Source organism: Xyrauchen texanus, chromosome 8, assembly GCF_025860055.1.
Source record: "Xyrauchen texanus isolate HMW12.3.18 chromosome 8, RBS_HiC_50CHRs, whole genome shotgun sequence".
NCBI lineage: Eukaryota > Metazoa > Chordata > Actinopteri > Cypriniformes > Catostomidae > Xyrauchen > Xyrauchen texanus.
This window is the reverse complement of record NC_068283.1, coordinates 10,606,708-10,633,198: the sequence shown is the minus strand read 5'-3', so window position 1 is coordinate 10,633,198 and position 26,491 is coordinate 10,606,708. Positions and strand designations below refer to the sequence as shown.

General features: G+C 40.7%; 1 protein-coding gene across 1 annotated transcript in view; it reads left to right on the top strand.

Annotated features, from left to right (window-relative positions):
• The window catches only part of adgrl1a (adhesion G protein-coupled receptor L1a), a 233,484-nt gene that overhangs the window by 94,332 nt on the left and 112,661 nt on the right, over window positions 1-26,491 (top strand). The window contains exon 2 of the mRNA XM_052132835.1: window positions 7,525-7,690. Coding sequence (XP_051988795.1) covers window positions 7,621-7,690 — 70 coding nt within the window. The 5' untranslated portion in view covers window positions 7,525-7,620. The remainder of the gene's footprint in view (window positions 1-7,524; window positions 7,691-26,491) is intronic.

Genomic DNA, 26,491 nt, shown 5'->3' with positions numbered 1-26,491 from the left:
TGTACCGGGACTGTCGTAATCTGAAAGCAGATTGCCGTGATGTGAGATATGGCCTCCGTCTGCTTCTTCACCGTGGAGAACTGTTGGGCGAAGTCCTCGACAGTGTCGGCGAAAAGGCCAATCTGGGAGACTAGCGTCTAGGAAGCGGTTCTTGTCGGCCTCACGCATCTCGACCAGGTTGAGCCAGAGATGGCGTTCCTGGACCACTAGGGTGGCCATCGCCTGTCCGAGTGCCTGCGCTGTGGCCTTCGTCACTCTCAGGGCGAGGTCGGTCGCTGAGCGCAGTTCCTGCAGCACATCAGGATCAGGTCCACCATCGTGCATGTTTCTGAGTGCTTTGGCCTGGTGGACTTGCAGGAGGGCCACGAGGATGTTGTCCTACAGGGCTTGGATGGGAGTACGGGGCGGCCACGCCAGAAGGTAGGGCTACTGGGGCATAGAGGGTACGCAGCTGCCCTATCGACCTGGGGAATTGCCCCGTATCCATGGCGCTCTCCGCCGTCGAGGGTGGTGAGAGTGGAGCGGGTGGCACCTAGACGAGCGGAGAGCGGGGCTCTCCACGTAGACGTCAGCTCGTCATGCACCTCCGGGAAAAACGGGACCGGGGGATGCGAGGCCGCGAACGGCGCGCTGCCCCCAGGAACCAATCATCCAACCGTGAAGGCTGTGGGGAGGATGGAGGGCTCCAATCCTACTGAAGTATACTCATTTTATGCTACCATGTTATTTCCGTTGACTAAAATGATATGCCATTTTAATCCGTGTAAGATGGACATGAAATGATGAAACACTGACCAAATTTAAAGGATATTTTTGTCAAAAAAGTCTAAAATCATGACTAAAACAAAAAGCTGTGTAAAAATGAACACTTGAATAAGATGTAGGTTTTGATGTCAAATATCATTCATTAAAGTCTTTAGTTTTCCATTTTCAATTTGCTATTTCACCATACCATTTTTGACATATACATCTGCTTTTGTGTTTAACAGACTTATCCAGAATTATTTCCTGCTTCATCTTAAATGAGCTTGCAGAGTACTGGGAAATTGCCTCTCACCTAAAAATAAATGAATATACATTATCGATCGAGGCAATGAGTGGTTTTGAGAAACCTGCGGCATGTGTACAATAGATGTATGGAGCGTCGTCCTGCATGAGTGTGTCTGCTAAGCAAATAGATAATAATGATTGCGGTGATTATAGTAATGATCTAATGTAACTGGATAATTAGGTTATTTGCCTTGGATCAAGACTGGCTCCAGATAAATAGATTTAGATTAGACACAAGTTTAAAGTGCTGTTCAGAAATCAAAAGGCATTGTGTATCTTCTGTCGGTTGCTCTTTCGTAGCTTCGAAGTCTCAAATGAAACACATCGGAGACCTCCATTAAGTACCAACTTTGTCTCAAATGCTGCTTAAATTCCTTAGGAGAACAAAAAGACACTAATGAGACAATTGTTGACATACAGTAAGAGGATAGAGCTTTAAAAATAACATGAATGGCATAAATCAGAAATGTCGTTTCTCAAATCCTTGAGAAATCTTTGAGTTCATATTGAGATCTCTGACATGCAGAATGGCTTTCCTGCTCATTGCTTTTCCTAGCTACGTTAGCCATTGCCTAGACCAGTTTGACCTTGCTGGCAAGCCAGCTAACCATTTTTGAGATTTGAAAGTGATTTTACTTGATTGTTCTTTCCCATGGGATCCTCTTTATAAAAATTACAGCCTCTCAGGGTTTAGAGAACTATTACAATCCTCTTCATTGGAACAGTAACGCTGATGATAATGGTGGGTATGATCAGAGCAAAAGGTCACTGGTGAAAACCCACAATGTACTCCTCCGCTCCCACCCAGCACTGACTCCCAGGACCGCCTGCTGTACGGAGAGCTCTTTCTTTTGCTCTCCACCTTTCTCTCAATCTTTTTCCCTTCTGTTCTTTATCAGCTGCGACCACAGGAGAGCCTTTGTGCCGAGTGCAGACAGAGGCAAGATCAAAAGAGAGGGGTTGAAAGACAATTTTTTTCTAATTAACAGCTACAAAAGCGAGGAAAAATAACAGATACTGTGGCGCCCCTCGGGAGGGAAGCATTTTTTGACCATTAGTAACATGCAGACAGCGGTAGGAAGGGCTTTGTGCTTCGTGTTTGTTTTCTCTCTTTTACCTCCAAGACTTTGAAGCTTTGAATTTCACGCATGCATGCTGGGTGTTTTTTTGTCATGGGCAGTTTTATTGGTCACTCTCTCTCTTTTTGCTGGTGGCTGTGGGTTTTTGCTGTGCCACAGGAGAGGAGGGTAAATATCAGAGAAGGTCAGGGGGAGGAGAGGGGGAGGATGGAGTGATGGATGGAATGAAGAAGGAGAGAGAATGAAGAGAGAGTGGGAAGGATGGGAGCTGGGAGGAATGAAGGACGGTGGAAGCACTGCCAAGTTCGGAATTCGTCAGGGGTGACCATCTTTAAAAACAACATGAAATCCAAATTGACCCTATTTAAAGACCCCATGAGATCACATTTGGAGTTTTATGGCTTTAGGTCCAAGTCTTTTTGCTTTAAGGCCATCTTTAAGGCATGCTAGTGTACTAAAAGTTCATCATCAACCATGGCTGTTAAGTTAACAAAATGCTACTGGCAATTTAAAAGTGATGAGTCCTTCTATAAACTTAAATTTGAAGTTTATCAACACAGTAAGGAAAACAGCCCATGAAGTGATTTCATGGGGGATTATATACTATATATATATATAATTTTCTCCACCTTTGAAACAACTACACATTTCTGCTGACATATACAAGGCCATGCAGACAGGAGGAATAATATCAGCCAAATAACATCATAATTCACTTTTCACATTCCGAGTGGATATCAAATCCTGATGGACACTTGGAAATATGTTATATTACAGAAGTTAAATAATTTTTTGAATGCCGTTTTGTTTTTGTTAACTAAAGGCACAATCAAACCTGGCTTAAAATACTCTCTCTCTCTCTCTCATTATGTATGGCAGCATTTTTATGTGCATAAAGTGTGTGTGTGTGTGTGTGTGTGTGTGTGTGTGTGTGTTTGTACAAGTTTCAGTGTATTTGTGAGTGCCACATTTTTGAAAATGCCCTCACTAACATAGTAAAACTTGTTGCAAACCCACTAGTGAGGACATTTGATGTGGTCCTCACTAGTAAAAAAAAAAGGCCTGTTAATCGGCCTAATCATGTTTAGCTTTAAATCCACTGATGTGCACTAGTGATGGGCATTCCAGCTCGTTCGCCTTCACGTTTGCTCTTTTGGCTCCCAAACTGCTCTTTTAAAAAAATATATGTTTGACTTTCTGGTGCCCTCCTAGGGTAAGATGGTGCCACCCTAGGGAGTTGGTGCCCTACGCAGACTGTGTAGTATGCGTGTAGGGTGGCGGTAATAGAATATTGCACCATATCAAAGAAAAATAAATAACAATTTGCAAAACTGCAGCATCCCACAAACTGATATACACTCACCTAAAGGATTATTAGGAACACCTGTTCAATTTCTCATTAATCCAATTATCTAATCATCCAATCACATGGCAGTTGCTTCAATGCATTTAGGGGTGTGGTCCTGGTCAAGACAATCTCCTGAACTCCAAACTGAATGTCAGAATGGGAAAGAAAGGTGATTTAAGCAATTTTGAGCGTGGCATGGTTGTTGGTGCCAGACGGGCCGGTCTGAGTATTTCACAATCTGCTCAGTTACTGGGATTTTCACGCACAACCATTTCTAGGGTTTACAAAGAATGGTGTGAAAAGGGTAAAACATCCAGTATGCGGCAGTCCTGTGGGCGAAAATGCCTTGTTGATGCTAGAGGTCAGAGGAGAATGGGCTGACTGATTCAAGCTGATAGAAGAGCAACTTTGACTGAAATAACCACTCGTTACAACCGAGGTATGCAGCAAAGCATTTGTGAAGCCACAACACGCACAACCTTGAGGCGGATGGGCTACAACAGCAGAAGACCCCACCGAGTACCACTCATCTCCACTACAAATAGGAAAAAGAGGCTACAATTTGCAAGAGCTTACCAAAATTGGACAGTTGAAGACTTGAAAAATGTTGCCTGTTCTGATGAGTCTCGATTTCTGTTGAGACATTCAGATGGTAGAGTCAGAATTTGGCGTAAACAGAATGAGAACATGGATCCATCATGCCTTGTTACCACTGTGCAGGCTGGTGGTGGTGGTGTAATGGTGTGGGGGATGTTTTCTTGGCACACTTTAGGCCCCTTAGTGCCAATTGGGCATTTTTTAAATGCCACGGCCAACCTGAGCATTGTTTCTGACCATGTCCATCCCTTTATGGCCACCATGTACCCATCCTCTGATGGCTACTTCCAGCAGGATAATGCACCATGTCACAAAGCTCGAATCATTTCAAATTGGTTTCTTGAACATGACAATGAGTTCACTGTACTAAAATGGCCCCCACAGTCACCAGATCTCAACCCAATAGAGCATATTTGGGATGTGGTGGAACGGGAGCTTCGTGCCCTGGATGTGCATCCCACAAATCTCCATCAACTGCAAGATGCTATCCTATCAATATGGGCCAACATTTCTAAAGAATGCTTTCAGCACCTTGTTGAATCAATGCCACGTAGAATTAAGGCAGTTCTGAAGGCGAAAGGGGGTCAAACACAGTATTAGTATGGTGTTCCTAATAATCCTTTAGGTGAGTGTAAATGTAAAAAAGAAGGCTATTTCACATGTGCATTTAAAGTATAACTTTTTTAATGTATATAAACAAAGTGAATATAAATGTAACAAAACAAATACAATCTGAACAACATAATAAGCTGGCTCCGCCCTCCCTCGCACATCTTTGGTTCATTGGTTGACATTGGTTCGCGAACGACCCATCACTAATGCGCACAGGTTTCTGTGAGGGTTAGGTTTAGAGTTAGGGGATAGAAAATATAATTAGCCTGCTATGAAATCAATGGAAGTCTATGAGGTGTCCTCACTTATAGAGTGAAACAAACCTGTGTGTGTGTGTGTGTGTGTGTGTGTGTGTGTGTGTGTGTGTGTGTGTGTGTGTGTGTGTGTGTGTGTGTGTGTGTGTGTGTGCAGCCTTTTTTTATTGCCAATCTATTTTTTATGATTAGGGAAGATCAATGAAAAGAGTGGGTAGAGGGTTATGAGGATCAAAGCAACTCCCTTTGAAGAGACACATACACACACACATGCACTGGTCCCCCTCCCAATAAACATGCAGGACAATCTGTCTGTTCTATCAAAACACACAGCAGGAGTGGCATTAGCTCTAATAATTCAGTGCATCTCTGTCGTTTTTCCTCCTTCAGCCCTGAAGGAAGAGCAGCCTTCAAGAACAAATCAAAGACACCTCCAGATTGTGATTTATGTCATTAGGCAAATGAGATGTATGGGCCCTCTAGCAGTACCAACTGACTCAAACACTGTCCACTCTCTCTCTCCCACTTCCTCTGCCCTCTTCTTTATACCTGTGCTTTTCTTGAGCTTCTAAACGTGCACGAAACAGCTACACTGTGTGTGTCCCTATGTCCTTCAGTGCATTCACATCCATGCATATGTAGCATGTCACGTCCAGTCAAGATCCAGAATGACTGGAACTAAAGTGTTTGCCAGGGAACAACTGTTGCTGTTTTAGTGCAGAACAAAAGTCTACCTGACTGGCGCAGAGATCTCCTCTCAATTATGTTGAAAATGTGTGTCTGGTCAGAACAAAGGTGTCCATCTGACTTTGATAGACAAAATCACTACTTTTAATGATACATTATTTCAACATTCTCTTCAAACTGTTACTCAGCCATGACAGCAGCAAACACGAAAGAGAAAACTGTTAATTAAATTGTGTTCTTACACATTTAAGAACTTGAAATCGAGCTTGTTTGTGTTCATGAATTTGCATACGCTGATAAACCATTCTAAGCTAGTTTGCTTGGCTTAGCTGGTTTAAGCAGGTTTAGCTTGTCTCCCAGCCTGACCAAGATGGTATTGAGCTTGCCATCTGTCAAGTACCAAAAACCCCACTAAAACGGCAAAATTACCAGCCTGACTAGCCTAACGTTGGACACTTGTCAGCTGGTCTGGCCAAAGTCTTTTTAGCAAGTCAGTTCACTTGGCAGCCGTCTTTGGAACAATCATGGGCAGCTATTTTTCTATGTAAACAAGAGGCATGCCTGTGCAGCTCCTATATACTTAAATGGGGAACAACTTAAATCTCCAAAATGGTTGGGCAAGATTATGAGAAAACAATTTTTTTTAATCTGAAATAAAATCTGACAACACAGTTATCATAAATTGTGCTTCTATACCTCTTTATAGATTATGCAAAAAAAACTAAATTGTCATGGCTTGTTTAGGTAATGCACTTGCATATTCTCGAGTTGATTGACAGAAGATGTCTGTAGCTAAAAGGTGATTGGCTCTTTTACCTATAAGGCAGGACTTCCTTTCTACAGCCATTGACCATTAAGTGCTAGAGCTTCTTGGTTGGGCATTCCAATTTCTCCCATTCATTCAGAAGTGCCCATCTCTGCTAAATAATCTCTGGTCTGGCTGGGAGACCAGCTGGCAAACCAGCTGAACATCAGCTTGTCCAGGCTGGAATACCAGCTAAACCAGCAAAACAGCGCAGGCTGGTTCAAACTTGTTCTTTAAACAAGAGTATCACAATTAATTAGCGGGCATTAGCTTAAAATGTCTTCTACAGTCAGTTTTCAGTCACGCCAGAGCAACAGTTTAAAGACAATCTTGCCGCAATAGTAACAAAAGTCTACTGCACTTCTGAAAAAAAAAGTCTCTCAGCCAAACAAGTTGACAATTGACGAAAGCCCCTCTAAAACCAGCAAAATAAATCTACCTCACCAGACTAGTGGGCCAGTTAGGACCAGTGAACCAGCTTAGGCTGGTTTAAGCTTTTTGTTTTTTTGCAGTACTGCTTTTTTAATACAGAAAGGTTTTCTTCAAACTGTTGCTCTGTCATGGCAGTCTAGTAGAAGAAGACAGTTTGTGCTAAAGCTTGCTATTGTATTGCTTCCTGACATATTTTCGAATGTAACAACACATGAAATTGAGATTACATAGCTAGAAGTATTTGCACTTTATGTAGCCATTTCACTTTATTTACTTGGTGTTACTTATGATTTATTGATGAACAACAGCATAACATAAAGGTAACTTAACTGACTTGTTTGTCAGGAAAAAACTGTTGTTGCAGTATGTTAGGCCAGAACAAAATGGCTGTAGTTCAGCTTTAGCAATTTAACTCTTCCTGATAGGCACCTGAGAGTGCATCTAGATCTCCGCTTAGTTATTTAGAATAAGTACGATGTGAAATGGGCTGTACAGAGCTAGAAAAAATGTGGATCTTGCCAGAGCAAAAGACAGAATGAACAGAACCATAGGGCAGTATTGCTTTTTTATTGAGTCGCAGAAGGGAATGGCCGACAGTAAGAATTTAGGTCCTGCTATTAGTATTTATCTCTCTTTCTCTTTTGTCTCTCTTCTCACCAGGTTCTCCATCAGTGAGCAGGCGATAGGGAAGGAGTGTCCCACATTGAAGCGCCTGCTGACTGCCCACCCCCCACCACCCTTCGCTTTCTCCACAGCATGGCTCTCTCTCTCTGGATCTTCTTTACCTGCACCATCGCCCTCAGCATCGTCAGCCCCTCCTCACAGGGTCGGTACCCCACCTACTCCTCTTCATATAAATGCATAGTGAGCCACTGAATTTGTTGTCATGGCTTAACTTCTGAAGTCGTTTTCACACTCGCTACATTTTCTCAATGCCAAAAACAAACAATGACACAAGTGCTTTGCTAACACTTTGCAAAGGCTTGGTCCTGTTGTACATACTTAATGTTTTTTCCTTACTGTGGCGGTAACAACGTCAGTGCTCGAGGGGGCGAAAGAGATGCTTTCAAATGATCCAACTAAAAGATGTAATTTAGATCCAATTAAACAGGATGTGTTATTATTCAGGTAGTTGTAAACAAGTCGTAAGTTTAACCAGTATATCTAACATGCCAAGTAAATCCTTCAAAATGTTGCTCTGCCATGTAGTGGTCTGAAAGAGAAAATTTAGAGATATTTGAGAGTATGGTTGCGAATGGTCTCAAAGCCTTGGTGTCTTGTATTTCAGCCGAAATTAAGACGTCCCATACAGGATGCCTACTGTCCCGAATTGAACTGGCAAAATGGGGGCTCCCCTGAATGTCAGCCCAGCAAATCATCCCGTAATGGACCGTTAAAATAGCTAAAGGGTCCCGTATCTGCATGGCGAAAAGTTAGCAACCCTAGTTTAGCGGCCCATGCTGCTATGCAGAGAATGCAATGCATGCCTCCATCCATCTTCTATACATAGCTACTTGTCCTATGTAGGTAATGCTGAAGCTTATCCCAGCTGTCTTGGAGTGGGAAAACCTGCGCAAACGTGGGAAGAACATGCAAACTCCACACACAACTGGAAACCTTCTTGCAGTGAGGCAACAGTGCTACCCACTGAGCCACCATCCCGTCTCTCAATATTTACTTGTATATGCGTAATGAATTGCAACAAATTTCAGAACGCAAAAACATATAACATGTAGCCTCCATAGCTAGAAGCATTTGCATTAAGTTTCCATACTTGCGTAGAGTATGTTTCCTCCCTATGTGCGAACAAGCATTTGATTAGATTTGAATACAAAGAACAGTGTTCGTTCCGATTTGTTTATTTGATGTGACAAGAAAATAATTGGCAAACAACAATGCATAATAGTGTTGTCAAAAGTACCGGTACTTCAGTACCTAGTCAGTACTAAAATGACTCCTTTTACACGGAAATGCACTAATCAAGTCGTGATATGTCCTAGTGTGCTTATTAAACCGCAAAATGCTGCCATCTTAGTCTGTATAAGCTACATGAGCTTTAAATGATTGTGTGAAGCAGAACACTCATACACTGGAAACGCCACAGACTATGAGAGTCATACATGTTGTATGAGAAATGACAGAGCAGAGCACTTATCCACTCTGAAGTGTGTTTTTCTATCATTTAAATTATTCAGTCACATCATTGGTGCCTTAATGATCACACTGGGCCATGTAGCAAACTGTTTATCTGGAGAAGTTAAACTTCCGTCAAAAATACATGTCAAAATAAAAGCATGATTCATAATAAACACCTGAAATTGAAGAAATTGCAACAGAAATGTATTATAACTGTATAGTAAAATGTAATCCTAACTGTATAAATAATAATAATTATTATTATTATAGTTATTTTAAGTGATGAATGAATAATTATTGTAATAATAAAAAAAATAAGCAATATATCACAAAAGTTTGTTATACAAAAATGCAGTGGTATGTTAAGTGATGGTTCTATTTTTTTACTTTTAGAATTTTTTTTGGATTAGACACCACTTTGATAATTAAATGAAATTAAACATTAAAACATGAAATTCTGGATAAATAATAATAATAATAAAAATAAAAAACGATTTGGGGATAATATAAAGCAGATTTCAGCAGGGCCCTGCTTAAAGTCCAACAAGTTTTAAAACACTTGTAGGAAACATGCATATCTTTTAATATATTATTTACATTGAAATGTAACTTTAAATAGGCTAAAGGAGTGTGTTTAGTAGCCCATTATCATATGTTATCAAATTTTTTCTGTAGTATCGAAATTGATATCTGGAACCGTTTCACTGGTATCGGTACCGACTACTGAAATTTTGGTACCGTGACAACACCACTGCATAATGTACATAAACAATAGCAATTCATTTCTTTTCAAGTTGCTTTCACATCAACAATGAATCAAACTCGATTATGATTCCTCAGTGCAAGCCTACATATGGGAATAAGCATTTGGTTGAATTTGAATATTACTTTTCGGTTGACATCCCAAATCCCTCTTACTTGTCAACCTCTTTGTTAGCTTTTTGTTTTTGGGGCGGCTGTGGCTCAGGTGGTGGAGCGGGTCGCCCACTAATCGCAGTATTGGTGGTTTGATTCCCGGCCCACACGACTCCACATGCCGAAGTGTCCTTGGGCAAGACACTGAACCCCAAGTCGCTCCCAATGGCAGGCTAGCGCCTTGCATGGCAGCTCTGCCGCCATTGGTGTACGAGTGTGTGTGAATGGGTGAATGAGTCACAGTGTAAAGTGCTTTGAATACCTTTAAGGTTAAAAAGGTGCTATATAAGTGCAGACCATTTTTTTTGGTGTTACTAACAAATTACTGGCGAACAACAATGCATAATAAGCATAATCAATAGCAGTTCTCTTCAAGATTGCTTTCACATCAACAATGAATCTTGCTCGATTATGGCACACAAACATTTAGTTGTATTTGAATATGATGAACAATGTTTGTTTCGCTTTCTTTTTTAAGTGTTACTACCAAATAACTGGCGAACAGCTATGCATAATATACATAATCAATAGCAGTTCACTTCAGGATTGCGTTCACATCAACAATGAATGGAACTTGATTATGGTTCCTTGATGCACACCTGAGTTCAAAAGACGACTATCACATTAATTAAAGATACAATTGAATTTGGGTCCACATAAAAACATCTAGTGTGAATATCTAGTGTCTACTACACATGGATACATTTAAGTGAGAATGCATTTGCATTCTAAAGTGAAAAGCTAGCATTGGTCTCCCATAGTCTTTATAAAAAGGGCAGTGAGGATGCGTTTGATTTGACTGTGTGTGTGTTAGTGTTTATGGTGGATGGAGAGGCCCATGTGGCTGAAGAACTGGTGTGCATGTGATGGGCCTGAGGACTGGGGACGGGGGGATATGGTGGTGGCCTGTCCAGCCAGTGCCCTTCCACTTCAACACCACCACACCATCTGCTGCTCTGCGTGGTCCATGCCAGACTTGGAGAGAAAGAGTGATCGAGCATGCAGCGTTTGCTTGTCCAGGTGTATTTGGTGGCCGCTGTATTTCCTGTGTTTAATTTGCCTACTTCTGCTGCTGTGAATTGATGTGATGTACTCAGTGTTCCATTGGACACGTTTTGGCCCCGGGCTCTGAGCCGTTTCGTCAATGTTCTATATGTGTGCGTGTGTGTGCATGAGTGCCTCTAGCTGTCTCTGTGACCTGGCTCTGGATTAATGATGCATTAATAATCAATTGAGCGTTATCAAGGTTGTGCTGCTAGCGCAGGCAATTTGGGGAAATAAGGAAGCCTTCGCTCCACTATGGGCTCATTGATCGCCTTGTGTTGCCATTAAAGCGTGGCACAAATAACACACATTCACAGAGCGCACATAATTCTGTTTCTCATTTCTGCAGTTCCTCGCACTCTCTGTCTCTCCTGCTCACTCCCTCTATAAATATATATATATATATATATATATAAACGTCGGAGTCCAAAAATCGGAGAACACATTGACAATGTGGTTTGGAAATGTTTTTTTTTTTAGACATATTTCGGATTTTGCTCTACTTTTTTAGGTAGCTGATAAAATGTGTTACATTGACCATGTTGGCTTCTTTTGTGCAAAAGGTCAAATTTGCTTGCTTCAATTAAAGCACACAAAATACTCTTTGAAACATTCTCAGATCATGGTGGGATAACATGGATCATCAGGTTTTGCACATGAACTTGTGAAGTGCATGCTACCATTAAATGTGAAGCATGTAATTTTTGCGCCTCTTGTACAACAATGATTGTTTTCAGCAGTGTTGGAGGCTACAGCACTTTGAAGCTGTAGCTTCTCATGCTACAAGCTACTCCTAAATTGTGCCTAAATACAGTAAGCTACTCGAAAAAAATTAAATAAAAATAAATACATAAAAAAATAGTTAGCAACACTACAAGTTACTTTAGGAATGGTAAATGGTCTGCACTTATATAGCCTTAGAGGTATTCAAAGCATTTACACTGCGTCTCGTTCACCCATTCACACACACACATTCACACACCAATGATAGCAGAGCTGCTATGCAAGGCACTAGCCTGCCATTGGGGGCAACTTGGGGTTCAGTGTCTTGCCAAAAGGACACGTCGGCATGTGGAGTCATGTGGCCCAGGAATCGAACCACCAACCCTGCGATTAGTGGACAACCTGCTCTACCACCTGAGCCACAGCCACCCCCAAGGAACTTTTTTTAAATACTGTATACCAGGGGTGCCCAATATGTCGATCGCGATCTACCAGTCGATCACAAAGGCAATGCTGTTAGATCGCACAAAATTTTAATAAAAAAATAATAATATATATATATATGTCTTTCCTTCTTTTAGTTTCTGTCTGACTTGCACTTGACGATTACATTTTGACCAGGCGAGATTTTTGTTTATTCAGTTGCCATGACAACTAGGTTTGAGCCTTCCATGGGCTTCTGAGAACAGAGCGCGAAATTGCGAGTGTTTGAGACTAGCCACCAGCAGCTACTGTCTGATTCCATTCAGTGCAAATCATCAGAATAAGGTAAATGCCCTGGCTATTGTAATCTATTGTGCTGTAGGTGTTTTGGGTTTAGTGTTAAAACTGAATGATATCAACATTGAACATTATTACATATATATTTTTTTTATTAATTACAAGATTAATTCCATGTAGGGATACATACAGTATTCCCAACAAGCATTTAAAAAAAATGAAACTGAGTTTTTTTTAGTTGGTAGATCTTATTGAGTTGGCCATTTAAAAGTAGATCATCATGCAAAAAAGTGTGGGCACCCCTGCTGTATACTATAACAATTAGATAATGTTCTGAAGACCTGATAGTTATTTCATTAGGGTGACACTACAAAATTAGGGTAACAACATTACATTGAACATGTACATTTTATACTTAATATAAACTAATTAAACTAGAAAACACTGTATGTTATATAAGTGAGTCAAAATATAACTGAGCAGAAATGAACTAAATATGCTGCTTCAAAAAACGTGACTTATGGCAAAGTCCTTTTGAGTCTCCGTGGTCAATTAGAGAGTCATTTATGTGAACTAGTTTGTTTACATGAACCGATTAACTTCAATGATTTGGACTCCCCAACGCTATGAGAGAAAGAGCACAGCCACACTGTTCACACTTTGGATGGTATTTTAACATTATAAACAAATTACATCAACTTTAAAGAAAAAAGGGGACATATAAAATACTAAGAAATAGTCAAGCTTTATTTAAATATCTTTTTATAATTTTTTTTTTTTAAGGTCCAAAATGATATTTTGTGGCAATCAATATTATGCCACAAATGTTGTTGATTGTGCTTAACCTGTATTGGACCTGAAATACTCCTTTTAAGATGCAGTGTGTCTCACACACACACACACACACTCGTCAATTCCCTTCTTCAATATAACATTAAAACACTCACTTCTCCATCTGGTACTCTCACATCTCACTCAAACACTCTCCACACCATCTTATACTTTTACTCAGTCTAATATTCACACTCTGAGGTCTAATACTCTCACGCCTCCCTGTAACACTCTCACGTCTCATATAAAATTATCTGTATGTCTGTCGCTCACCCCTTGATCTCACACTGCTGAGCTGCAGTGACATACTCCCTCTCTGCAGCCTAGTAATGTCACTCTTCACTCTAATGCTCACTCATTTGTTAAATATTCTCCCTCCAAGACTTAATTTAAGGCTTTTCTGTTGAGTTAGACCTTTAGACGTTGAGTGACACAAGATAATGTCGAACACCACTCAACTGTGTTGCCAGGAGCGTGGATGGTTGCATGTCACTTTGAAATGGCATAGAGTAAGCAACACTCCAGAGATTGTCACTTTGTTTGATTGGTTAGCTTTTTTTTACTATGCAAGCCGTTGAAAGTCAACGTGAAGTGACATTCGCAACCCATATTACTTCTGTGATCTTACATATTTCAGAGTGAATCTGGATATTTAATGAGAACAAATGTAGGGTGAGGCTTGATTTTCGCCATCAGGAATTGATTGGATAATAAAAAGTGGACTTGCCAGAATGAAACCGCTTTAATTATGGTAATGGTAATGGTCTGTACTTATATAGCACTTTTTTTAACCTTAGAGGTTACCAAAGCGCTTTACACCATGTCCCGATCACCCATTCACACAAACACACACTCGTACACCAATGACAGCAGAGCTGCAATGCAAGGCGCTAGCCTGCCATTGGGAGCAACTTGGGGTTCAGTGTCTTGCCAAAGGACACTTCGGCATGTTGAGTCATGTGGGCCGGGGATCAAACCGCCAACCCTGCGATTAGCAGCTGATCCGCTCTACCACCTGAGCCACAGCCACCCCAACATGACAACTTCTGTCTCAACCAATGGTGTGAGTTTATTTGCTGGACTACCAGTTACTGAGCAATGCAAGACGGGGAATGTTTTGGAAACATGTTATTTTTAGCAGATTTTATAACAGGCATGATAATATTGTTTTCCCCTTCTGTAAAGCAAGCCCCAAGTACAGTGCATATGACACGTTTCTGATTAGACTGAATTGAAAACCATATAAATAAATATCAATATCAATGAAACATGTTGATAATAACTCTAGAGGGCAACACACAATACCTTGCAAATCTTAAAAAGTATTTTTCTGTCGTTTATTTCATTTAAAATGTATATATTCCTTTAATAAAATACATATGCAAAGCAAAGTCTGCGCAGGTTTACCAATGGCCTGGGTTTGGGGTGGGACTATCTGTTTGATCAACCAATGGAAATGGAGGTGTTAAAAAAACTGAGACATTCAATGGGCAAATAAGAAACCGAGTTTCGCCATAATTCAAATCACTTAAAAAAACATAATGAATGATATTTTATTTGAAAATGTAAAAATTATTATTATTTTTTTAGGTATAGGGGTAGGGGATACAGTTCGTACAGTAGAAAAATAATTATGTCTATGGAGAGTCCTCATAATGATAGCAGTACCAACATGTGTGTGCGTGTGTGTGTGTGTGTGTGTGTGTGCGTGTATGCATGTTTAAGTGGTTTACGAGGACTTTTGTTTAGGTTACAAACTGGTAATTACAAGGGTATTATGCTATAAATGTGGTTTATAAGGACATTTCTAGTGTCCCCATCAGAGTTTTATTGAAAATGTAAAAATGCATAAAGTTTTTTATGAGGGTTAGGGGATTGAATTTATAGTTTGTACAGTATAAAAATAAAAACGTATGCTCATAAGGATAGCCGCACCAATGTGTGTGTGTGTGTGTGTGTGTGTGTGTGTGTGTGTGTGTGTGTGTGTGCGTGCTTGTATGCGTGTATGTGTGTGTGTGTGTGTGTGTGTGTGTGTGTGTGTGTGTGTGTGTGTGTGTGTGTGTGTGTGCGTGCTTGTATGCGTGTATGTGTGTGTGTGTGTGTGTGACTACAGCACCAGGCCTCTGAACTTTTCAATCAGTCCACATCTTACACACACATCAGTCCTCACTTCATGGCCGCTCTTGTGGAGAGACTTTCTGTCCTGTTGTGCACGCGCGCACATTTTCTATCCTCTCCTCTTTTTTTTCCTCGTCTTCTTAAATTATAATTTGAGCTCTGGAGGACCAGCTGTTTTTGCCGTATTTTTCTTCCAGCTCTTTCCTGTCTGAATGTTTAATGAGGGTGGAATTTGTTTGGGCTGCATGAATCCAGCATTGATGGCTTTTGAAGCAGCAAGAGTTGAATTCAGACATGTATTGGCTGATTGTAATGCATAAATAAAGCAGCTCTGTGGCTTTATCAGAATTGAGATGTAGTTTGAAAGGGGTGCTTCTTGTATTTTCCTCTCTTCTCTGGATGAGATGTGACAAAATGGACACAAGTTTCTGGGAGACAGAATATGAGAGCTGAGCGGAGTGGCATGATTTGAAAAAATGGAGCGTCATTGTTTTCTCTCGCTCCAAGAGTGCTCCACTAACGCTCCATCACGGGCAAAACACCTGTTAACGGACCTTAATGCAATAATTCACCATGTGTTAAGCAGTGTTAAACACCACTGGCATGAAGGAAAATTAAATTTTTACATTTTAAAAGAAGCTCAGCAAATGCTAAAGAGAGCGGTAGATTTAAAATCTTAAAAAATTCAAAAGCTAGTATTTCTAAAAGTGAACTCTGCATTAGACATATAGTTTAGATAGTCTTATCTAGTTTTGATTTAAAAAAAGTGTAGAACATTCTGAGAATGTAATTTTTTCATTCACAGAATTGTAGGTCATGGTTTATTAAAATAAGTGCAGTAATAGAAAATAATAGGCAATAATTAGGCAATATATATAGGCCTAATTTTTGGTAATTTCTTATTTGAATGTAATGTTTTTTGTTTTGTTTTTGTGTAGTAATTTATTTCATTGTCAAACCCAGAGAATGCTGCCTACTTGTTTCAAAAGTTTGCTATAAAAATAATTTAATTTAGTCTTGGACTAATGTATTTCATTTAATACATCTTCTGCATGGATGGTTGTGATATTTCAAAGCATACTGAGATAACTTTACTGTGGACAGGTAGTTAGGTTAAATGGGGGGGGGACATTGTTACAGTTGTGGCATCTCTTTGTTGTGGGCATTTAGAAAGCAGGACTTACTTTATAAGGGACAACCATCCAAAACGCTTTGAAACCTGCAGACTTTGACATCTAAGACATCGGTTTCATATCCACCAAGCAGCAATACAAATACAAATTAAAATAAGATTGAAATCACCATATGGCCGCAATTACTAAACCAAAAATATTATGCATTGATTGCATCAGTCAGCACTGCATGAGCGAACGGCAACCTCTAATGGGTGTGTGCGGAACACACTGAGCAGCGCAGCAGTACTAGATGATGATAACTATGCAAAGTGCAAAGTTTGTCAAAATGATCCCTTCCCAAATGCTGACAATAGATGCAGAAAGCATGAAACACGTAACAGATTAAAGCAATAGTCAGTAATCTACCGAAAGTATCACGATTTGATTTGAAGCATCCATAACTGTCACATCCCTCAGCATTATAATGGGTGTTTAAAGTAAAGTAAAGAACCATTTGTTCATAATACCAAACATTGACATAAGTTAGCTTGGTTTTCTCTTCTCTTTTTTCCTCTACTCCTCTTGTGTGGTCTGGTTTGTTCTAGTCTGTCTCATCTCGTCTGGTTCTCTCCTCGCCTCTCCTCTCTGTCTATTGCTGGTAGAGTGCAGTGTTCTTCAAAGTGTGATGCTGAGAGCATTAGATCACAGACAGGCCTGTGCAAGTGAAAGGTTAATGGATGGCCTTTGAATACGGTATATATTTGGAGTGGGGGAGGAGGGGGTGCAAGCGAGAGTGGCAGTGGTGTGTTCTTTCAAATGGGCTTTGAAGATCCCTGTCTCTGGTGTGTGTGTGTGTGTGTGTGTGTGTGTGTGTGTGTGTGTGTGTGTGTGTGTGTGTGTGTGTGTGTGTGTGTGTGTGTGTGTGTGTGTGTTTGTCTTCACTGATGAGAGACATCCAGGAGACTGAGGCCGTGTCTGAAGCCCTGCATTATCTGCTGTCAGGTCTGGTCTGCACATTTTCTTTCTACCTTTCTGGTGTGTGCGCTGTGGGGTCAGCTATGATGGAGATGTCTGGTTTTTACACCGTCTGTGATTGTGTGTCATCATTATATTCTGGTGTGAATGTGCTGATGTCGCCGTCGCACTTGTGTGCTTGTGTAACAGAGTGTGTTTTTGTTCTCTGCCACTGTTTAATAATTATTAAAGAGAGATAGAGATAGAGAGAGATAGAGAGAGAGAGAGAGAGAGACTGATGTGGGCCAGACAGTATATAAAAATAAAATCCACAGGATATTCTAAAAGTTCATTAACAGAAAATTTAGGCGAATACTTCATCCATGCCAATAGGTGTTAGTATAGCAATCCAAGACTACTGTTGTATCATCTAATCACTACTGAAATGAAAATAAGAGCTTTTCAAACTTAAATTGTTATCTTGAGCAGGGTTTCAAAACCCAGTGTTAAAAGCAGTGCTCACCCTCTTACAAAAAAGTTTGAACCATTGCTTTACCCAGGATAAAAAAGTGGCCTCAACCCAGGGTTAAAAATGCTGTCTGTGCTAATACACTGATGCTTTGTCAAAGGTTTTGGGGAGGAACATGTGCTATCAGGGTTAGAGAGTGTAGGATGAAAGCGTTAAAGATAGGGATAATTTCTCATAGAGGTGAATTGCATGAGTAATCTAGAGGCAGTGCGATACCTTGACACTCGTAACAGGTTTAAGGACATTGCCTGTTCTTCTAGATGCAACCTGATCTTCGTGACTGTCGGCATCGTCTTCACTTTTATTTCTCCTTGACTTACGCACTTCACTCTCTCCTCTTGGCCTACTTGCTCCCTCCCTCCTCTTTTTGATTAGGGAAGGCAGTATTGAGTTTCCATTTATATCCGTTTATAATGCGGCTGCCATTAGCTTATGACAGGCCGGACTAACCGAAGTCTCTGGTGGCATTATGCAGCTGGTTTTATCCTCTGCCCTATGAAGTAGTTTTATTATCTCTACGCAAATGAAATCACAGCACTTGAAGATTGTGGTGTGCCCTACTCACTCTCACACTGGCTATATTTCACAATTTGACAGATCAAACATAGGGCAGAAAAAACGTTGAGATGCTGGACTTAGGAAGTCAAGCAGGAGGTGTTAGACTCAAGGTGAAACAGTATATGTGGTAAATGTGTTTTAACCTTCAGCAGTCACAAGTTTAGTTCAACAAAGTGTGATGGGTCACTCACGGTGTTTGTTATATCCTGTCCTCAACAGGTAGTTCAAGAAGAGTCCTGATTTTAATTCGAGCTCTTTCTTTCTTTCTTTCTTCCCATTTTCCCTTCCTTCCTTCCTTATTTTCTCGCTTCCTACCTACAAGCATTCCTTCCATCCATCCATCCATCCATCCATCCATCCATCCTTCCTTCAATCATTCCTGTCTTCCTTCCTTCCCTCCCACTTCCTTCCTCCTTTGATTCATTGCCACCTTTCCATTTTACTTCCTTCCTTCCTTTCTTCCTTCCTTTCAGGGTAAATTTTTATCCCGCTGCTGTGTCACATCCTGTCCTCAACAGGAAATGGTTGAGGACGTGTTCTCTGCTTTGTGTGGCCGGCTCTTACTCATTAGTCTCTCGCTCTGTTCCAGTCGTAATCTTAACACTATCTGTTCCAGTCGTCTGCTTTCTCTCTCATTCTGGCCAAGCTTGGTGCTGGCATGGTGTGAGGCTGATGGAGGGTGCAGAGACACTCGAGTATGTGGTGTGATGTGTCGCTGTGGGAGAGGCGTGTGGTGTGATGTGGACACATGGGTGTGTGTGTGAAACATGGGATGCAGTGCTGGGCTGTAATTGGGTTCGGTGCGGGTGGTTGTGACAGTGGAGAGCCAGGGACAGGCTATATAGAGAGAGAGACAAGCACTGCTTGGGCAGGACATACACTCTGTGACCTTCAGTCTGTTCTGCTAGAGGAAAAAAGTGTCTTTGTTTTGGAATCTGTCTTCTCCGCCCTCCTCCCTCAATTTCACTCTGGCAGCGCCTGAGCAGGCTTAATGTGTATGTATGGATCACTGTTTGTCAGTGCCTCTTTTTCTTTTTATATTCTTTGGGCTTTTGCCACTTTTTATGGATAGAACAGAAGAGAAGAGATTGAAAAGTAGATGTGAAAAATGTACTGCTATGATGTTGTGTGTGGTACTAGAATGTTGCCTTAAGGTTGCTAAAGTGTTCTGAATGGTTTTTAATGTACAGCTATGCAGTTGCTAGGGTGTTTTAGGTGGTTACTTACTGACCTACATCCAAATAGTTCACTCCCCACTTTCATCTTCATGTGGCAACAAAAAGTTTTATTTAAAAATACAATTAAGTACAATTAAGTAAAAAAGAAAATTTTGTGATACAAAAAGTAGCACAAGACAGCAATGTCTTCGTGCTGTCAGGACCTCTGGACAATAATTTACACTTGATTATTGATACTTACAAACTTTAATAACCAATGAAATAAAAACTGACCTTTCTGCCATCAATTACTCACCCTCATCATTCAAAAGCAGTATTACTTTTTTCATCCATGAAACACAAGATTGAGGGATGTGAGGATTGTGATTGTGGTGGTTCAAGCTCCAAAATCACTCATAAAAGCACCTTAAATTCAACTGGACCCATATGATAGTGTTGTGAGAGGAACAGAAAGAAATTTAAGAGTCAATTCACCCCTTCACCCATTTGAAACCGGGATGCATGTGAGAACGGCTTGTTGACATATGCGCTGCGCGAGCACCTGACATTATGAACGCTTTGGTCTGTCGAGAGCTGCATCCACAGGACGCGTTGCTGTGCCAGGCTCAAGTTTAAATAAGGCAGGAGAAAAGCCAGATGAAAAGAAACTTTCTTGTGCACATTCTTTCTTTTGTGTCTTAATGTAGGTTTGTTCTCTTAGGAAAGTCAATGGCCGGCGAACGTCGACATTCACAAAGGGAACAATGAAGGCTTGAATCCGAGCTCTGATATCCCCTGCCAGCCCTTGGCACAGGTGCATGCAGAACAATACCTCTTAAGTATAACAAAATGTATTGATGCAGTAATATAAATTAATAATCAATACACTGGGGCCTGGGTAGCTCAGCATGTATTGACACTGACTATCACCCCTGGAGTCGTGAGTTCGAATACAGGGCATGCTGAGTGACTCCAGCCAGGTCTCTTTAGCAACCAAATTGGCCCAGTTGCTAGGGAGGGTAGAACCACTTGGGGTAACCTCCTCATGGTCACGATTAGTGGTTCTCGCTCTCATTGGGGCATGTGGTAAGTTGAGCGTGGATCGTGGAGAGTAACATGAGGCTCCACATGCTGCAAAGGGAGCCACCTGATAAATTGCACAGATTGACGGCCTCAGAAGCGGACGCAACCGAGCCCCACGATGGTGGAAATGCACAAACAGCCCAACCTGGTTGGACATCAACACAGCAAATCTCATTTGTGGTAACAGTAAGTTACAGTAATACCTTAGCAGCAATGAGCGTACTCGGCAGTCCGTAAACTGTACAAGCAATAAGTTGAGAACACACTATAATATTCTATCTCTGCCCAGATGCTCGTGGGATACAGAAAATCTCGGCTCGTCCAGCGAGATGGAGATTGTATGGCCAAAGTACAGGTATATATGTTAATTCCTTGGGTAGTGAGGCTACACCTTGGAGCAGCAGGGCTGCAACTAGGCATGGCAAATACTGTCGCTGGAAGCAAGGATTAGGAGGAATCTCCAAGATTTTTTACTCTCGATGACATCATGTTTGAGGGACACGTTCTGTCATGCGTTTCATCCAATAGGAGTTGAGAGTTCGATCCTTCAGAATTTCACACCTAGGTGTAAAGTGAGCAAGGCTTGATGGGATCTTTAGACTGATTGGACTCCCTTTGTTTGAATTTGATGCTGTTTTTGTGTTATCAGGCTTTGAGTGTTCCCACAGGCCTCAGTCAGGCTTTATGACTGTGTGTAGGCCTGCCTTTGTTCCAATCTGAGCACATGAGGTCCAACAACAGTAAAATTCTATTTCCAATCTGAATGGCTGGCTTTATGCCACTTTCTTAGGTCATAGTGCACAGGTTTTTTTACCAGTCCACCAGGAAGCAAAGTTGTGTTTACAAGGAACTGGGTCGATGCAATGGGCACTTTTGAGGAAGAACCAAACACTGAATTTGCCAAAGATTCTCATTGTATTGGCCTCAAATCTCTGGAAGGTACTAAGAGTTTTGTTTGAGGAACTCAACAGTAAGCCAACTAGCTATCCGCCACAAGTAGAACATTGGAGTTATGTCTCAGAACATTAAAATAATCAGCACTTTTTAAAAGGACAAATATTCTGAATTCTGAAGTCTGTATTTTTTCTCTCTTTTCTGTTCAACCATTTGTGAACACTGTGGCATCAGTACTTGAATTACATTTTCCACACTGGTCTATTATTGTATTATAAATGATTTCAGATAAACCCACCTTTTATTTACAGCACATAAAAACAAAACAAACTTGTTGGTCATTTTACATGTTGATCAGACCATTTCTACCTGTCTAAGTGGACAATTATTGGCCAGAATAAGATACAATGTGGACCAGACTCTGTGGCGTAATTCAAAAGTCTGTCTATTAAGACTTCATCCTAACCCAAGCTAAACCTACATATCCAAGTTGCCAACCCTATTTTCTTGCACATGTACAGACAGGTGCTGCATCTCTGCTTTCTGAATCACATCACTGCAGAGCTGGCTGAATGAGGCAGCCATGCTGGCTTTAATGGTGCTGGTTTCCAAGGGTAGAGCTGTGTGCTAATGAGCAACTGAGCGATTAAGTGGTGCCTGGAGATGCATTGAAAGAGGAAAAGAAAGCTGATCGCATCCACACTCTACTAGTCAACCACACAACGTCTTCCTCCCTCACAAATTTGCCTTGCAAACATGCTTCTGCCTATTAAAGCTCTTAATTGCGTAATCAATCATTTCTTCTCTAATTGATAGGCAGCTCTGCTAATCAGGTATTTTAAGCTCAATTCCATTGATTGATTTTTATATTTTTACAGCTTTAGAAGTTCACCGCCTGATGAATTATTAAGTAACTATAGTTCTTATTCATAGAGCAGCACAGCATAGAGCACCCATGTGACATGTGACAAATGATTGATATCCGTGTAGGTGAACCCAAATGCATCACACATTAGGCTCAAGATAATTTCACTGTATACACCTGTATATATATATATATATATATATATATATATATATATTTTTTATTTTTTCTCATTCCTGTATGATTTTCTTTTATTTAAAGGCAAATTATGTAATTAATTTAGATGTTAAAGTACTTTTTTAATTCTCATTTAATGTGCAGAGACAACTATAAGTAAGCCATTTATTGTTTGACTTTACAAGAGCTAACATTTTCGATCTGTGTTGCTTTAAATTTAGCTTTCTTTGTTGGAGCAGCATGACATGGCAACTTCTGGCTCAATGGCGTGACTTTATTAAGGCAAGCAAGTAATATCTAGGGACCAAAATAGACACTTTGGGCTTGGGCCAGTTACCCTAGAATTACCTACCAATGCTCTAGCATCCACTCAGAACACATTAACAGCCATATAGCAATGCCTGTATCAGTTGTAATGCCCAAGCATTGTAGTGTTGAGTTTTGCTAAGACACTCACATTGTCTGCATAAAAGAAAAAATGTGGGTTTAGTGCCTTAGTGGAATTGATATCAAACATTTAATGAAACTATTAATCATTGGTTACTTGGTTAAATTAACATGCAAAAATGCCACTGCCTCTGTGTATCGTGGTAAAGGATACAGATGTACACAATAGTGGTTCTCAATTTCTCCTCCTTTTCTTTTAGCTCTTGAGTAATTATGAAGCTCTTGGAACAGTGTTGGAACCCTGTGGGCATTTAATGAGCCAATCAATGCCATACATTTGCATCTACAACACTAGATACAGGTTTCTCCATTTAATTTCCCCCGTTGAGTGCATCCCTTTTTTCTACTGTCTCACCCCATTTTTGTCTTATCTGCACTGTCCACCTCTGTATTCCTGTCTGTCTATGTTGGTCACTGTGTGTGTGTGAGAGTCTCTGTGTTCAAGGCTGAGGGCATTGCCCCCTCACCCCAGGCTGTAATTACTGCAGAGTCAAATCCAATCTCTTCTCAACTGTTGTGAATTAGTTTAGAGCTCATATCATGGCAGCACTAGCCCCAGTTTCTGCACACCAGCCGCCCTGTAGTGACATGTCTTCTCACCCCACCCATCGTCCTGTCACTTCAACTTGAGTAAGACAGACAGAACATGGGGGAAGGGCAAATGAGGGAAAGGGAAATGATGGAAAAATCATTCAAGAGTGAAAAATGAGAAATATGGAGCAGAAAGACCTGTTGATGGGGTAAAAGATGAGATTACACGCAACAGCCATGCATAGATGCTTTTCCATTGTAAAAGAAGAAAAAAGACTGTATATTTCCATATTGTCCTGTACAATGTATTAGATTTAGTTAGAGCCATGGCCTAGAGCAGGGTTGTCACAGCCAGTGGACCAAATATGTTATGATGTATTCATAATATTCTATATTTAGCAACACCAGGGCAGATCATTTTCTGATCTTGCTGTGTTTAACAAATGAAAAAATGTCCCACATAAGGTAACATGTCCAATCCAGACCTTGACCCAAAATGAGTTTGATACGATCTGACACGCTGAGCCATAGTGCCCAGCTAGGAAATGATCGGTCAAATTTAGCTTGCATCAGTTCCCAACTCCCCAATTCTCCCAGTCATTTCCTGCCATTACCACTGCTATTAATAAAAGTGACAGTGCCAAAAATATCTGTAGGTATTAAGGTGTGTACAGCATGTTCCTTAGGAAAAGAAAAAAAAGTGTGAAAGAGAGAGAATCCAGTTTGGACAGAGAACAGAACTGAACACAAAGTCTCAGACTGTGCGGTCAGTCACAGGGTTTTAAAGCCAGGGGGCCAGTGATTCATCCATTTCTACAGCTACATGTACTCCTACAGAGCCATTGACAAAATCACACATCAGATACAGGTATGTTTTATCCATACAACTAAACAAACATACGCATTAGAAGTTGCATGACTAGTTGATTACGGTAGATACATTTGTTGACTAGCATCAGATCAGTTTTGCCTGTTTTGCTGGCCACAACAGGAGGAATATTTCTGTCCACAAAAAATCTAAAAAAATATTTAAATGATGATGAATCATTAAATCTGTATATTTAAAAAAATATGACAATCCTGTACTTTAAATTGGTTTCTTCATTTTGCTTGAGACTTCATACCATTTTCATTCGAATAGCAAAGGTTATTCCCCTCAGTCCAATTTTCCCTTCGATTGGAGATAATGTCTCTGGGATTAGAACACATTTATAAATAAGAGAATGAGCCTATTAATCCAGTGGCAGTAGAGGGGATTGGGCGATAACTCGGTGTCACTGGGGCTACAGTTTGAGATATGGACTGATAAAAAGACTGAGAGAAAGGCAGAGATTAGTGGACAGACATGATTGACATAGTATGCGGAGTGCAGTATGGGACGTACCGGCATGTTGAAACTATATGAATGTGCAGGTGGGTGGGTGACTTGTTGGCTGTGTGATTGGCCACCCATGGCGAGGCACTGCAGAGCCCAGAGTAATGGTTTAATCAGTGACCATCAGTATGGAACTATGTGTTTGCTCCACGGGAACACTGCGGAAAACATGGATACATGCTGACACGCTCTAATCCCACTTTGCCTCTTTGCATGTGTGTGTGTTTACAGTATGTCATGTGGACACAGGGGAACTTGTCTGTTTTTATGTACACCAGTCCATTATAACAGCCTGGTATGAAGGCATGTTTACCTACATCACTATGGCACTGTCCGAAAGCTGAAAAAGCCTACCTTCAGAGGTTGTATACAGAGGTAGGAGGAAACTAAGGCACGTTCAAAGTTTGCGTCATATCCTTTCTATTAAGAATCCTTTATCAGGTCAGCCTTACCTGCCTTTGATATTCTCAAATCTTGCATGTGTTGTTCGCTGGTTGGTTGAAAGAATAAAAATGGAATCTGAAGGAGTGATTGAAACTAGGAATGCAACTTTTGCCAAATTCTTTTAACCGGATTACCACGACTATTAACCGGTTAAACCGATATAAGCAATGAATCAAATAAGTTGGCAAACAGGCATGACGAAGACTGGTGATCTATAGATGATCTATACTGGCTAAAACAAAACAGGCTCACATGACAGATATTTTGCATAATTAGAAATCAGTATTATAACAACATTTGCATGAACAACTGTATATTTCCTTCTTATATTTCGTTACAAACAATTATATTGAATGGATCGCTTGCACGCCCTATTAACCAATGATGCATAACTTTTGGCAGTTTAACAATGGAAGAATAAAAATCAGCCAAATACAATTTGTGTTGCTGGTCAACCCTAATAATTTTTGTTTAGAAAAATCAGCATATAGTATATATACATGAGCAATATGAGTCAATATTGTGCACAGACGGTTGACGGTAAGCCTGGAGACAGAAACCTGCTCTGAAGACTCTGAACTCCCAACCAGGGGCGGACTGGCCATAGGAAGAACTGGTACTTTTCCCTGTGGGCCGGCCACCAAACGGGGCCGAAGGGGCATCGATAAGCTGAAACGGACCGCCACGTTATGCCGAACGGGCCACGACTGGCTAAAGAGTGGCACAAATGCTGGCTAAAGAGGACCGCAAAACGGCACCACGATATGCCTAAGTGGGCCACGATATGCAGAAATGGACAGCGACAAAGTTGTTTGTTTTTATATGGTACCACATACTACTAAACATTAAAGTCCTATTTTACAATTTTCACTGGAATATGTCTACACGGACAAAACGGTCCCACATAGCGCATGTTTTATATTTATACTCAGACTGAGGAAGCTAGTGGTTTGTGTGTTAACAGCGCCCTACTATGTACATAACATGACCTACATGTAAAACCCATCAAAG